Below are 15000 nucleotides of genomic sequence, written 5' to 3'. Positions count from 1 at the left end.
TGAACCCAGTCTGAACCCGGTCTGAACCCGGTCTGAACCCGGTCTGAACCCGGTCTGAACCCGGTCTGAACCCAGTGTGAACCCGGTCTGAACCCGGTCTGAACCCGGTCTGAACCCGGTCTGAACCCAGTCTGAACCCGGTCTGAACCCGGTCTGAACCCGGTCTCACTTGAGCAGGTCCATGAGGTGTCTGATGAAGTCTCCTTGTCCCAGGAGCAGGTATCTCCTCATGGCCTGCAGATGTTCCAGGAGGAGGTAGTTCCTGTTCAGGACGTCCAGCAGATACTTGGACGTGTCGAAATAAGCCGCGTCGATCTTCTCCTGGAACGCCCCCTCCAGGTCCGACAGGAGCTCTGCAGCTGCACAAACACAAACGAACATGAACATGAACATGAACAACATGAACATGAACATGAACATGAACACAGAGCAGGTGAAGACCAGTCCTGAGGGACACGTCTCCACAGGGTTCAGCTCCACGTGACGAACACTGAGGCTGAGGGAGCAGGAGACAATCTGGTGACAGGATGTGGATTACGAAAAAAAACAGGATCCTGTAGAACTTCTTCAGAAGAACATTTAACACCAAAATGCCGAAGTCACAGCAGCAGGTACAGAGTTAGTCCTGGTTTAGTCACAGGTTGAGTCCAAAGTCCAGTCCGAAGTCCAGTCCGAAGTCCAGTCCGAAGTCCAGTCCGAAGTCCAGTCCGAAGTCCAGTCCGAAGTCCAGTCCAAGATTTGCTCCTGGTTTATTCTGATGTTTAGTCCAAAGTTTAGTCCAGTTTTTAGCCTCAATTTAGTCCTTGATTTAGTCCTGGTTTGGTCTGGTTTGGCCTGGTTTGGTCCTGGTTTTAGTCCTGGTTTAGTCCTGGTTTAGTCCTGGTTTAGTCCTGGTTTAGTCCTGGTTTAGTCCCTGTAGAACACAGTCTGTGGTTTGAGCAGGTCTGGATCCTAAAAAAGTCCCATTTTCAGGACAGAGCAGAACTTTTAGAACTTTTCCTGAATGTGTTTAGAAAAAGTATAAGAGCACAGAGACTAGTATAGGCCCCAAGACCTGGTTTAGACCTGGTTTAGACCTGGTTTAGACCTGGTTTAGTCCTGGTTTAGTCCTGGTTTAGACCTGGTTTACCTGGTTTAGTCCTGGTTTGGACCTGGACCACTGAGGAATCACACAGATATAAGAACACATGAAAATCACTGGAGATCGTCTGAAGAAAGAGCGTTTTATTTTCATCGTGGGATCAGAAAACGTTGAGGAACCGTAACGTAAACAGAAGCTAAACCGTGTCTTAGACCAGGACTAGACCAGGACTAGACCGGCCCCAGGTCTGACTCGGCTCCTCGTGAATCCCTGACCCTGAGCGAGCACATATTTACCGTACACCTTTTTATAGATCCGGCCGAGATGATAAACTCATTAATAACCAATCGTCTTCTGCGCGTGGATTTGTGGCTGTATTTTTAGCGTCGGCGGTTCCATTTATCGACCGAGCCGCTGCATTAGTCGTGACGCTGCAGTGGAAACGTCCTTCTGTGTTAAAAGCAGAAACGGCATCGACCCAAAATGGCCTCCTCCTCCTCCTCCTCCTCCTCCTCCTCCTGCCTCTTCTTCTCCTCGTTCCTCCTGGACCTTCAGAGTTTGGACGAGGCTGGAGAGCGGGAAACCTTTTATCCTCCATCAATATGTGCATCGATCAGAGCGTCCGGGGCGGGGCATCAGGTTTAATATGGACGGAGAGCGTGTGCAGATGACAGCTTAGAACACTCGCTTAACATCACGAAGATCCTTCTACACACGTTTATTTATTTAATGTTGTCGTCTATACGAGTTTGTTTGTTTTTTTATTTGGTGAAGTTTATATTTGCCCCTGAGCTTTAATTCTGATTCAAAATCATTTAATTCAGAATAAAAATGTATTCAGTTTTAAAAAGACCAGGTAAACACTTGATTCCTAATGATTATTCAGAAGTAAACTTAAATCCAAAGTGTGGGGGTTTGTTCCGATTTTAAAGCCGAATTAATTTATTCCACAATCACGTAAACGTTTATTCTGTTAAAAAATAATTCTGATGGTTCAGCACATGAGGCACGGGCAACATGGTGAAAACAGTTTGGATCATGTTTGTGTCCCTGTGCCTCCAGGGCCGAGCAAGACCAGTGGATCTGTTTGGTGAAAGTGAGAAGGTTCTGCTCCTGCCGCAGGTTCTGAGGTGAAAACATCCAGACTCACTTCAGGTCATATTTACGTTTTACAGAAACGAAACTTGAACCACATGACTCATTTCCATAAACTCATGTGTGTGAGAAAAACTGTTGTTTCCTTGTTTTCGCAGAGTCTCGCTCCGGGTCGGGTCAGAGTCCCGCTCCGGGTCGGGTCAGAGTCCCGCTCCGGGTCGGGTCAGAGTCTCGCTCCGGGTCGGGTCAGAGTCCCGCTCCGGGTCGGGTCAGAGTCTCGCTCCGGGTCGGGTCAGAGTCTCGCTCCGGGTCGGGTCAGAGTCCCGCTCCGGGTCGGGTCAGAGCTCCGGTCGGGTCAGAGTCTCGCTCCGTGTCTGTAAAGTGCAGTCGGGTGATGCTGCTGCGGTCCTTTCACCTGCCGACACCCGACGGTCTACACGGGCGCAACTGTCCTGGGTCAGTCCTGGGTCAGTCCTGGATCAGTCCTGGATCAGTCCTGGGTCAGTCCTGGGTCATCATGGGTCATCATGGGTCATCATGGTCCTGGGTCAGTCCTGGGTCAGTCCTGGGTCAGTCCTGGGTCAGTCCTGGGTCATCATGGGTCAGTCCTGGGTCATCATGGGCATGAGCAGTAACAGGTGGAACGTTAACGGGTCGGGGCAGGTGCAGGACTCTGGGTCGGGTCACGTTGGTCACGTTGGTCACGTTGGTCACGTTGGTCGTTGGTCTCGTGCGTTGTTCCTCTTAGTATCGCGCTGGTTCATTTTTGCAGTTATTGGAGCAGCTCTAGTAAAACAATAAAACCATAAACCTGATCAAATCCTGAGACACTGTGGGTCCTGGTCCCATCACACACACGTCATAAGTGCAACTGTAAACTCAAACTTGTTGTTCAGACGCTGCTTTTCTTGGAATTCTGTCATTGTTTAAAAAGGTTTTGGCGTTTGAAGAAGTTTTACTCCAGTCTAAACTCTTTCGGTCATGATCCATGAGATTCGAGTCTCTGTTTTGTTTGGTTTGTTTTGTTTTGTTGAGCTGCAAAACGACAGAATAAAACTACGACTATTACTGCACTTCCTGTGTTTTGGGATTTTTCTTCTCGACTTTTTTCCACAAAGTGCCACAGATCTGATGTAAAACTTTAACTTTCACAAATCGCCCACAGGGACTTTCCACCAAACTGAGTCAGAAGGAGAAAATCCCTGAGCCCGACGTTCGCTCTTTAAAGGTCAAAGTTCGTACCGTCTTTGGGGTTTTCCGCCGTTTTGGAGACCGCGGTGATCTTCCCAGGAGGAGTTCTGTCGTGACAAACCTGGTGCAGGAAGTTTATGGATTTACCGATGAGGAGAACCTGGAACGACACACAACCAGAGTGAAGCAGAAGTGTGGACGAAGCGGTGAGAGAAAAGCCCCGCAGTGCAGCTTTAACCCGAGCAGAGGCCGGTACCTTCCGCGCCTGGTCCATGGTGATGAAGGACGGAATCATCGACTTCCTCAGGGAATATTTGTCGTGCCAAAGTCGATCGGTTTTTACGTTTGGATCTGAGGCCACGAAAAACTGGAAAACACAAGAGAAAAACAGGACTAAAAACAGGACTAAACCAGGACTAAACCAGGACTAAAACAGGACTAAACCAGGACTGACTGAACTAAACCAGGACTCCAGGACTAAAGGAAACTAAACAGGACTAAACCAAGGACTAAAAACAGGACAAAAACAGGACTACTAAACCAGGACTAAACCAGGACTAAACCAGGACTAAAACCAGGACTGAACCAGGGACTAAAACAGGACTAAAACAGGACAAAACCAGGACTAAACCAGGACTAAAAACCAGGACTGAACCAGGACTAAACAGGACTAAACCAGGACTAAACCAGGACTAAACCAAGGACTAAACCAGGACTAAACCAGGACTAAAGGACCAGGACTAAACCAAGACTAAACCAGGACTAAACCAGGACTAAACAGGACACAGGACTAAACCAGGACTGAACCAGGACTAAAACAACTAAACCAGGACTGAAAACAGGACTAAACCAGGACTGAACCAGGACTAAACCAAGCTAAACCAGGACTAAACCAGGACTAAACCAAGGACTAAACCAGGACTAAACCAGGACTAAACCAAGGACTAACTAACCAGGACTAAACCAAGGACTAAACCAGGACTAAACCAGGACTAAACNAGTCCTGGTTTCAGTCCTCGCAAGGTTTAGTCCTGGTTTAGTCCTGGTTTAGTCCTGGTTTAAAGTCCTGGGTGGTTAGTCCTGGTTTAGTCCTGGTTTAGTTAGTCCTGGTTTAGCCTGTTTAGTCCAGGTTTAGGTTTAGTCCTGGTTTTAGTGTTTAGTCCTGGGTTTAGTCCTGGTTTAGTCCTGGTTCAGTCTTTCTTCTCACCGTGGCGATGGGTCCGTCCACGTGATAGTCCAGACTGAACACGTCCCAGCCCGTGTCTCCAGGAGAAACCTACAGAGAAAAAGAGGAAAATTATTATGAAATTCTACAAAATCAGATGTAAAATCTAAAAAAAAAAAAAAAAAAAAATAAAAAAAAGCTGATGAAAACCTCGAGCAGCCGCACGTCCAGCCGCTTGAGGATCTCCGCGTGGTCGAACTGAGCGTTTGTGGCTCTGACCGCCGTCTCCAGGATCCCCGTCAGATTGTGCTGGTACAGAGTCGTGGCAGGACGAGCCAACTCCGGTCTGGAACCACAAGAACCACAAGAACCTCAGAAGAACGTCAGGAAGGAGAAGAAGGAGAACAACAGGAGGAACAGGAGGAACGAGAAGAACGAGAATGAGAGGAACATGACAAACAAGAAGACAAGAAGGAGAAGAACAGGAGGAACAAGAGGAACGAGAAGAACAAGAGGAACAAGAAGAAGTAGAGGAACAGGAGGAACGAGAGACTGTGAACCATCAGACCCAAACTAGATCTAAGACTAAACAAAAACTAAAAATGACCAAAACACTGAACCTGAACCAACCCAGGACTAAACCAGGACTATCACAGGGACTAAACCAGGACTATCACAGGGACTAAACCAGGACTATCACAGGGACTAAACCAGGACTATCACAGGGACTAAACCAGGACTATCACAGGGACTAAACCGGGGGCCTAACCAGGACTAAACCAAGGACTAAACCAAGGACTAAAGTAGGACTTAAGCAGGACTAAACCAGAACTAAACCCAAACTAACAAGAAGTAAACAAGAATTTATCCTGGCCTGAATCTGGCCTGGCCTAAAACTGTTCTAAACCCAGTCTGAACCCGGTCTGAACCCGGTCTGAACCGGTCTGAACCCGTGAACCCGTCTGAACCCGGTCTGAACCAGTCTGAACCCGGTCTGAACCGGTCTGAACCCAGTCTGAACCCGGTCTGAACCCGGTCTGAACTGAACCGGTCTGAACCCTGAACCCGTCTGAACCCGGTCTGAACCCGGTCTCACTTGAGCAGGTCCATGAGGTGTCTGATGAAGTCTCCTTGTCCCAGGAGCAGGTATCTCCTCATGGCCTGCAGATGTTCCAGGAGGAGGTAGTTCCTGTTCAGGACGTCCAGCAGATACTTGGACGTGTCGAAATAAGCCGCGTCGATCTTCTCCTGGAACGCCCCCTCCAGGTCCGACAGGAGCTCTGCAGCTGCACAAACACAAACATGAACATGAACATGAACACAGAGCAGGTGAAGACCAGTCCTGAGGGACACGTCTCCACAGGGTTCAGCTCCACGTGACGAACACTGAGGCTGAGGGAGCAGGAGACAATCTGGTGACAGGATGTGGATTACGAAAAAAAACAGGATCCTGTAGAACTTCTTCAGAAGAACATTTAACACCAAAATGCCGAAGTCACAGCAGCAGGTACAGAGTTAGTCCTGGTTTAGTCACAGGTTGAGTCCAAAGTCCAGTCCGAAGTCCAGTTCGAAGTCCAGTCCGAAGTCCAGTCCGAAGTCCAGTCCGAAGTCCAGTCCGAAGTCCAGTCCAAGATTTGCTCCTGGTTTATTCTGATGTTTAGTCCAAAGTTTAGTCCAGTTTTTAGCCCCAGGTTTAGCCTCAATTTAGTCCTTGATTTAGTCCTGGTTTGGTCCTGGTTTGGTCCTGGTTTAGTCCTGGTTTAGTCCTGGTTTAGTCCTGGTTTAGTCCTGGTTTAGTCCCTGTAGAACACAGTCTGTGGTTTGAGCAGGTCTGGATCCTAAAAAAGTCCCATTTTCAGGACAGAGCAGAACTTTTAGAACTTTTCCTGAATGTGTTTAGAAAAAGTATAAGAGCACAGAGACTAGTATAGGCCCAAGACCTGGTTTAGACCTGGTTTAGACCTGGTTTAGACCTGGTTTAGTCCTGGTTTAGTCCTGGTTTAGTCCTGGTTTAGTCCTGGTTTAGACCTGGACCACTGAGGAATCACACAGATATAAGAACACATGAAAATCACTGGAGATCGTCTGAAGAAAGAGCGTTTTATTTTCATCGTGGGATCAGAAAACGTTGAGGAACCGTAACGTAAACAGAAGCTAAACCGTGTCTTAAGACCAGGACTAGACCAGGACTAGACCAGGACTAGACCGGCCCCAGGTCTGACTCGGCTCCTCGTGAATCCCTGACCCTGAGCGAGCACATATTTACCGTACACCTTTTTATAGATCCGGCCGAGATGATAAACTCATTAATAACCAATCGTCTTCTGCGCGTGGATTTGTGGCTGTATTTTTAGCGTCGGCGGTTCCATTTATCGACCGAGCCGCTGCATTAGTCGTGACGCTGCAGTGGAAACGTCCTTCTGTGTAAAAGCAGAAACGGCATCGACCCAAAATGGCCTCCTCCTCCTCCTCCTCCTCCTCCTCCTCTTCTTCTCCTCGTTCCTCCTGGACCTTCAGAGTTTGGACGAGGCTGGAGAGCGGGAAACCTTTTATCCTCCATCAATATGTGCATCGATCAGAGCGTCCGGGCGGGGCATCAGGTTTAATATGGACGGAGAGCGTGTGCAGATGACAGCTTAGAACACTCGCTTAACATCACGAAGATCCTTCTACACACGTTTATTTATTTAATGTTGTCGTCTACGAGTTTGTTTGTTTTTTTATTTGGTGAAGTTTATATTTGCCCCTGAGCTTTAATTCTGATTCAAAATCATTTAATTCAGAATAAAAATGTATTCAGTTTTAAAAAGACCAGGTAAACACTTGATTCCTAATGATTATTCAGAAGTAAACTTAAATCCAAAGTGTGGGGGTTTGTTCCGATTTTAAAGCCGAATTAATTTATTCCACAATCACGTAAACGTTTATTCTGTTAAAAAATAATTCTGATGGTTCAGCACATGAGGCACGGGCAACATGGTGAAAACAGTTTGGATCATGTTTGTGTCCCTGTGCCTCTTTTCTCCAGGGCCGAGCAAGACCAGTGGATCTGTTTGGTGAAAGTGAGAAGGTTCTGCTCCTGCCGCAGGTTCTGAGGTGAAAACATCCAGACTCACTTCAGGTCATATTTACGTTTTACAGAAACGAAACTTGAACCACATCACTCATTTCCATAAACTCATGTGTGTGAGAAAAACTGTTGTTTCCTTGTTTTCGCAGAGTCTCGCTCCGGGTCGGGTCAGAGTCCGTCGGTCGGGTCAGAGTCTCGCTCCGGGTCGGGTCAGACGCTCCGGGTCGGGTCAGAGTCCCGCTCCGGTCGGGTCAGAGTCTCGCTCCGGGTCAGGTCGGGTCGGGTCAGGCTCCGGGTCGGGGTCGGGTCTCGCTCCGGGTCGGGTCAGAGTCCCGCTCCGGGTCGGGTCGGGTCTGTAAAGTGCAGTCGGGTGATGCTGCTGCGGTCCTTTCACCTGCCGACACCCGACGGTCAACACGGGCGCAACTGTCCTGGGTCAGTCCTGGGTTAGTCCTGGGTCAGTCCTGGGTCAGTCCTGGGTCAGTCCTGGGTCAGTCCTGGGTCAGTCCTGGGTCAGTCCTGGGTCATCATGGGTCATCCTGGGTCAGTCCTGGGTCATCATGGGCATGAGCAGTAACAGGTGGAACGTTAACGGGTTAGACTGGGTCGGGTCACGTTGGTCACGTTGGTCACGTTGGTCACGTTGGTCGTTGTTCCGTCTTTAGTATTGCGCTGGTTCATTTTTGCAGTTATTGGAGCAGCTCTAGTAAAACAATAAAACCATAAACCTGATCAAATCCTGAGACACTGTGGGTCCTGGTCCCATCACACACACGTCATAAGTGCAACTGTAAACTCAAACTTGTTGTTCAGACGCTGCTTTTCTTGGAATTCTGTCGTTGTTTAAAAAGGTTTTGGCGTTTGAAGAAGTTTTACTCCAGTCTAAAACTCTTTCGGTCATGATCCATGAGTCGAGTTTGTTTTGTTTGTTTTGTTTTTTGTTGAGCTGCAAAACGACAGAAATAAAACTACGACTATTACTGCACTTCCTGTGTTTTGGGATTTTTCTTCTCGACTTTTTTCCACAAAGTGCCACAGATCTGATGTAAAACTTTAACTTTCACAAATCGCCCACAGGGACTTTCCACCAAACTGAGTCAGAAGGAGAAAATCCCTGAGCCCGACGTTCGCTCTTTAAAGGTCAAAGTTCGTACCGTCTTTGGGGTTTTCCGCCGTTTTGGAGACCGCGGTGATCTTCCCAGGAGGAGTTCTGTCGTGACAAACCTGGTGCAGGAAGTTTATGGATTTACCGATGAGGAGAACCTGGAACGACACACAACCCAGAGTGAAGCAGAAGTGTGGACGAAGCGGTGAGAGAAAAGCCCCGCAGTGCAGCTTTAACCCGAGCAGAGGCCGGTACCTTCCGCGCCTGGTCCATGGTGATGAAGGACGGAATCATCGACTTCCTCAGGGAATATTTGTCGTGCCAAAGTCGATCGGTTTTTACGTTTGGATCTGAGGCCACGAAAAACTGGAAAACACAAGAGAGAAAAAACAGGACTGAACCAACTGAACCAGGACTAAAACAGGACTAAACAAACAGGACTAAAACCAGGAAGGACTAAACAGGACCAGGACTAAAACCAGGAAAACAGGACTAAACCAGGACTAAGGAAAACCAGGACTAAACCAGGACTAAAAACAGGACAAACAGGACTAAACCAGGACTAAAAACAGGACTAAAGGACTAAACCAGGGACTGAACCAGGACTAAACCAGGACTGAAAACCAGGACTAAAACCAGGACTAAACCAGGACTAAAAACCAGGACTAAACCAACCAGGAAACCAGGACTAAAAGGACTAAACCAGGACTAAACCAGGACTAAACCAGGACTAAACTAAACCAGGACTAAAACAGGACTAAACCAGGACTAAAACAGGACTAAACAGGACTAAAAAACAGGACTAAACCAGGACTGAACCAGGACTAAAAACTAAACAGGAACTAAACCAGGACTGAAACTAGGACTAAACCAAGGACTAAACCAGAACTAGGACTAAACCAGGACTAAACCAGGACTAAACCAAGGACTAAACCAGGACTAAACCAGGTCTAAACTAGGTCTAAAAACAGGACTAAACCAGGGCTAAACCAGGGACTAAACCAGAAAAAAAACTTTGTGGTAGGTGTCCTCCAGTTCTCCGTCGTAGATCCAGCGGCACAGACAGTGGAGGATTGTAGTAGTAGTAGTAGTAGTAGTAGTAGTAGTAGTAGTGGTAGTAGTAGTAGTAGTAGTAGTAGTAGTAGTAGTAGTAGTACTGTAGTAGTAGTAGTAGTATAAGTACCTCGTGGTAGGTGTCCTCCAGTTCTCCGTCGTAGATCCAGCGGCACAGACAGTGGAGGATTGTAGTAGTAGTAGTAGTAGTAGTAGTATGTAGTGGTGGTGGTAGTAGTAGTAAACTGTAGTAGTAGTAGTAGTAGTAGGTATACCTCGTGGTAGGTGTCCTCCAGTTCTCCGTCGTAGATCCAGCGGCACAGACAGTGGAGGATGGGGTGAGACACCAGACTGAGGATGTGTTGGATCAGAGCTCTCATCTGAGGGTCGCCCGTTTTACCGTACGCATGGACCGCGGACGCCAACTCCCCGCCTTTACGACCTGCACACACACACACACACACACAGGTGAGTGAGACAGGTGACGGACAGGTGAGACGGACAGGTGAGAGACAGACAGGTGAGGCAACCAGGTGAGACCAGAACAGGTGACAGACAGGTGAGACAGGTGAGACAGGTGAGACAGGTGAGAGACAGGTGAGACGGACCAGGTGAGAGACAGACAGGGACAGTGAGGAGGTGAGAGACGACAGGTGAGACAGGTGACAGGTGAGACGTACAGGTGACGGACGGACAGGTGAGACGAACAGGTGAGACGTGAGACAGGTGAGACGGACAGGTGAGACAGACAGGTGAGAGGTGAGACAGACAGGGAACACGGACAGGTCAGACAGACAGGTGAGACAGACAGGTGAGACAGACAGGTGAGACACAGGTGAGAGGAGACAGGTGACGGACAGGTGAGACAGGTGAGAGACAGGTGAGACAGGTGAGACGGACAGGTGAGACGACAGGTACGAAGGTGACAGGTGACAGGTGAGACGGACAGGTGAGACAGGTGAGACAGACAGGTGAGACAGGTGACAGGTGAGACTGGACAGGTGACGACAGGTGAGACAGGTGAGAGACGGACAGGTGAGACGGACAGGTGAGAGACAGGTGAGACAGACAGGTGAGACGGACAGGTGAGACAGGTGAGAGACGAGACAGGTGAGACGGACAGGTGAGACAGACAGGTGAGACAGGTGAGACGGACAGGTGAGACGGACAGGTGAGACTGACAGGTGAGACAGACAGGTGAGACGGACAGGTGAGACAGACAGGTGACAGGTGAGACGGACAGGTGAGACAGGTGAGACAGGTGAGACAGACAGGTGAGACGGACAGGTGAGACGGACAGGTGAGACAGACAGGTGAGACGGACAGGTGAGACTGACAGGTGAGACTGACAGGTGAGACTGACAGGTGAGACAGGTGAGGGAACAGTACTGACACAGCGGTTTTTCTTTACATCCTACAGACAGATAAAGGTGAGACGACCACAATCATGTTAAATTCGTCCTATAGAGTTTGTGTGTGACTCTACAGCTCTGACCTCTGACCTCTGACCCCTGTGGATCGTTCTGTTCAAACTGTGACGTTTTAAATCACAATATTGATCTAAAACCACTTCATAAAGAAACAAGAGCGACGACTTCAGCGATAGAAAACTGTGGTGATGAATGGAGCTGACGAGGAGTAAACGGCACGACGACACAGCGCCGCACGGACTAAACCAGGACTGAACCAGGACTGAACCAGGACTGAACCAGGACTGAACCAGGACTGAACCAGGACTAAATGAGTTTTACACAGACAGACAGACACAGACCTTGGCAGAAGTCGACGAGCGCGGCCAGAGTCTTGAGTCTGAACCGGGGCTCGTACATCCAGACCAGGAGCCTCCTCAGAGTCAGAGACCCGTCAGAGGAGACGAGGGGCAGGGCCTGTTCATCCTCCACCTGCAACTGACACACAACACGAGAGCTTCTGGTCAGAGGGCGAAGAGCTCAACCACTGACACAACACGAGCCTCCACCTGCAACCTGCACCTTGGACTTTGGGGAAGACACTGAACTGGACTGAGATTTGTGGAAGCGCAGGAGTTTCATGGGGATTTGAGGGCAATTTAACATAGACTAATTCTGCTCATGAACTGTTTATTGTTCAGTGTGTTATTGTCTTATGGTTTGGTGTTTGTTCCCTTGGCCGTTCATTTGTTAATATCTGGCAATGTCAATAAAAGCCGGATCCTTTAAGTCAAACACACCTCATTTTTATTTCATCATTTCACCGGCGCTGATGTCAACAGATCCAACCTGCAGCTTTGTCAACTTCAAGACCAGGTGAAATGTTACGAGGCTCCTCGTGTTGGTTTTAAAATGTTTAAACAAGTCCAGAGACAAAATCATACAAATAAAAAGTGTTAAAGAGGAGTGAGTACCTGTGAGTGCAGTACTGAGAGCAGCCTGTAGTACTCCTTCAACTCCTCGTGTAGAGACGCACAGAAGCTCTACACACACAAACATAAATATAAATATATCAATACAGATAGAGTATAGATTATAGATTATAGAGTAAGTGTATGAGTAAATGTCTCTCTCTCTGACCTGTCCCACGAGTCCAAACGCTCGGTCCAAACTCCTCGAGTCTGTGTATTTTCTCACTTTGTTGTGGAGCCAGCCGAGCTCCGACAGTCTGCTGCTCAGGTCACGCAGAGACTTCGACAGAGACACCTGCACAGAGACAACAGAGTCAGATGCCCTCCCATCCTCACATCCACCTGTGAGTCAGATGCCCTCCCATCCTCCCATCCACCTGTGAGTCAGATGCCCTCCCATCCTCACATCCACCTGTGAGTCAGATGCCCTCCCATCCTCCCATCCACCTGTGAGTCAGATGCCCTCCCATCCTCACATCCACCTGTGAGTCAGATGCCCTCCCATCCTCACATCCACCTGTGAGTCAGATGCCCTCCCATCCCAGGGTTGAGGAACACTGTTGTTCCCATGAGGGACACGTGTCCTCTTCATTTGACTCATTCTTCAGTGTTAAACATTTAAACTCCACACATATTTTATTACTTTTCTTTCAGAATTATTTTAGATTTTTATATATATTTTTAACTTATTTTATTTTTGATTTTTATATATATTTTTTAATTATCTATTTTATTTTTGATTTTTTAATGTTTTTTTACTTATCTATTTTTTTATTATCTTTTTTATTTTATTTTTTACTTATCCTATTTTATTTTTGATTTTTTTTAAATTTATCTTTTTATTTTATTTTAAATTTAATATATATTTTTTACTTATCTATTTTCTTTTAGATTTTTTTCTTTTTTTTTTTTTTACTTATCCATTTTATTTTTGATTTTTTAAATTTATCTTTCAAATTTTATTATAGATTTTTATAATTTTTTACTCATCCATTTTATTTTAGATCTTTATATATATTTTTTTATTATCTTTCTATTTTATTTTGACTTGGACATTTATATAATAAATAAGAAGAGGCCGGGAGTCAAACCAGGGACCTTCTCACTGTGAGGCTTTTCATCCACCGTGTCGCCATCCTCCAATATTCCCGTGTGTCAGATTGTCTCAGATGCCCTCCCGTGTGTCAGATGCTCCGTGTGTCAGATGCCCTCCGTGCGTCAGATGCCTCCCGTGCGTCAGATGCCCTCCGTCAGATGTGTGTCAGATGCCCTCCCTGTGTGTGAGATGCCCTCCCGTGTCAGATGTCTGCCCCCGTCAGATGCCTGTGCGTCAGATGCCCTCCCTGTGCGTCAGATGCCCTCCCGTGCGTCAGATGCCCTCCCGTGCGTCAGATGCCCTCCCGTGCGTCAGATGCCCTCCCGTGCGTCAGATGCCCTGTCAGTGCCCTCCCGTGTCAGATGCCCTCCCGTGTGTCAGATGCCCTCCCCTGTGTGTCAGATGCCCTCCCTGTGTGTCAGATTGTGTCAGATGCCCTCCCGTGTGTCAGATGCCCTCCCTGTGCGTCAGATGCCCTCCCGTGCGTCAGATGCCCTCCCGTGTCCGTACCTTGGGGTCGATCTTGTATCCGTCGTCCTGCCCGCTCATCCTGATGAACTTCCCGTCGATTCCCTGGAACACGTAGAGAATGTCCCTGACGAGCGTCGCCTCGGTGACCTCTGCTGAGGACACGACACGGACCGACACACAAATCACACAAAGAGGCTTTAATGTTCTTTAAATTTAGCTCGGACAAAACACTATTGATTTCTGGAGCTGGTCCCGGAGCGGAGTCTGAGGGAGCAGGTCCCAGCGCTGCAGAGTTTGAGGCAATTAAAACAGAAAAATCCTTATTTACAGCTTTTATAGTAATTAAAGGAGTGTTTGACTAACGACATGTGCACACGATCGATCAGGTGATTAAAACAAAAGCTCTCAAAACTCTTCAGTATCTGTGTGAGTCACAAGAACACACCTGCAGGGGGCGCTCACCAACAAACTACTATTTATGCAAAACCAGGACCGGACCTCGACTGGACCAGGACTGGACCAGGACTGGACCAGGACTGGACCAGGACCGGACCAGGACCGGACCAGGACTGGACACCTGCATGAAGTCGTCCCATCAAACACAAACCGACACAAAAACTCTGTCAGTCGATTGTGCTGTTTTAGTTTTGGAGACATTAATGATTCTTTTAAAGGTCAAACTGGGGTCAGCCGCCTCCAGGAAACTTCAAAATGAAAAAAAAAAAAAAAAAAAGACACAAAATGGAGTCAGTCGTTGGTGCTTCGTTTGTGCTCTAAAAAGTTTAGTTTGTGTGATTCCTAAAATATTTTCAGTTTTATTTTGGGTTATTGACGTCGTCCAGCCCCTCAAAATATGAAACAGCCTCAAAACAGCAGAAAATTAAACCAAACGTTTGTATTTGGTTTGTATTGTTTTGTGTGTGACTGTTTTCATTTGTGTGAGTTTATTTCTAAAATTATATGACGTCATTTCTGCTCGGCTGATGACAGCGACTTGAACAAGACTCCACAAAACTAGTCCGTGTGTTATTATATGAGACATGAATCAAAAGCAAATGACTAAAGACTGACACACACAAAACAGGACAAACGAACAAAACAAACAAACGACTTTGGGCCATTTTAGAGCATTTTTACCCCAGTTTGGCCTAGAAAAGAATTGTTTAAGTCCAGAATTTTGGACATAGGACCTCATTTCCTCGTGGTCCAGAGTGTTGGAGACATGTGGAGACACTTTTTTAAATATTCCATCCAGTCGTTGTATTTGCAGAGGTCACTGGTGCCACTAAAAAC

General features: G+C 47.4%; 1 protein-coding gene across 1 annotated transcript in view; it reads right to left on the bottom strand.

The window, feature by feature from the left end:
- Positions 1-15000, bottom strand: part of tubgcp3 (tubulin, gamma complex associated protein 3) — a 47137-nt gene that overhangs the window by 18458 nt on the left and 13679 nt on the right. The window contains exons 8-17 of the mRNA XM_055163025.1: positions 13747-13859; positions 12310-12435; positions 12144-12212; positions 11532-11667; positions 10036-10202; positions 8963-9073; positions 8757-8865; positions 5629-5818; positions 4743-4878; positions 4575-4643 (exon numbers count right to left, since the gene is read on the bottom strand). Coding sequence (XP_055019000.1) covers positions 4575-4643; positions 4743-4878; positions 5629-5818; positions 8757-8865; positions 8963-9073; positions 10036-10202; positions 11532-11667; positions 12144-12212; positions 12310-12435; positions 13747-13859 — 1226 coding nt within the window. The remainder of the gene's footprint in view (positions 1-4574; positions 4644-4742; positions 4879-5628; positions 5819-8756; positions 8866-8962; positions 9074-10035; positions 10203-11531; positions 11668-12143; positions 12213-12309; positions 12436-13746; positions 13860-15000) is intronic.

The sequence above is a fragment of the Boleophthalmus pectinirostris genome, unplaced genomic scaffold (assembly GCF_026225935.1).
Source record: "Boleophthalmus pectinirostris isolate CB_2022bp ecotype Guang Dong unplaced genomic scaffold, ASM2622593v1 HiC_scaffold_11, whole genome shotgun sequence".
Lineage (NCBI taxonomy): Eukaryota > Metazoa > Chordata > Actinopteri > Gobiiformes > Gobiidae > Boleophthalmus > Boleophthalmus pectinirostris.
Note: the sequence above shows the minus strand (reverse complement) of the source record. Positions and strands in the feature narration are given on the sequence as shown.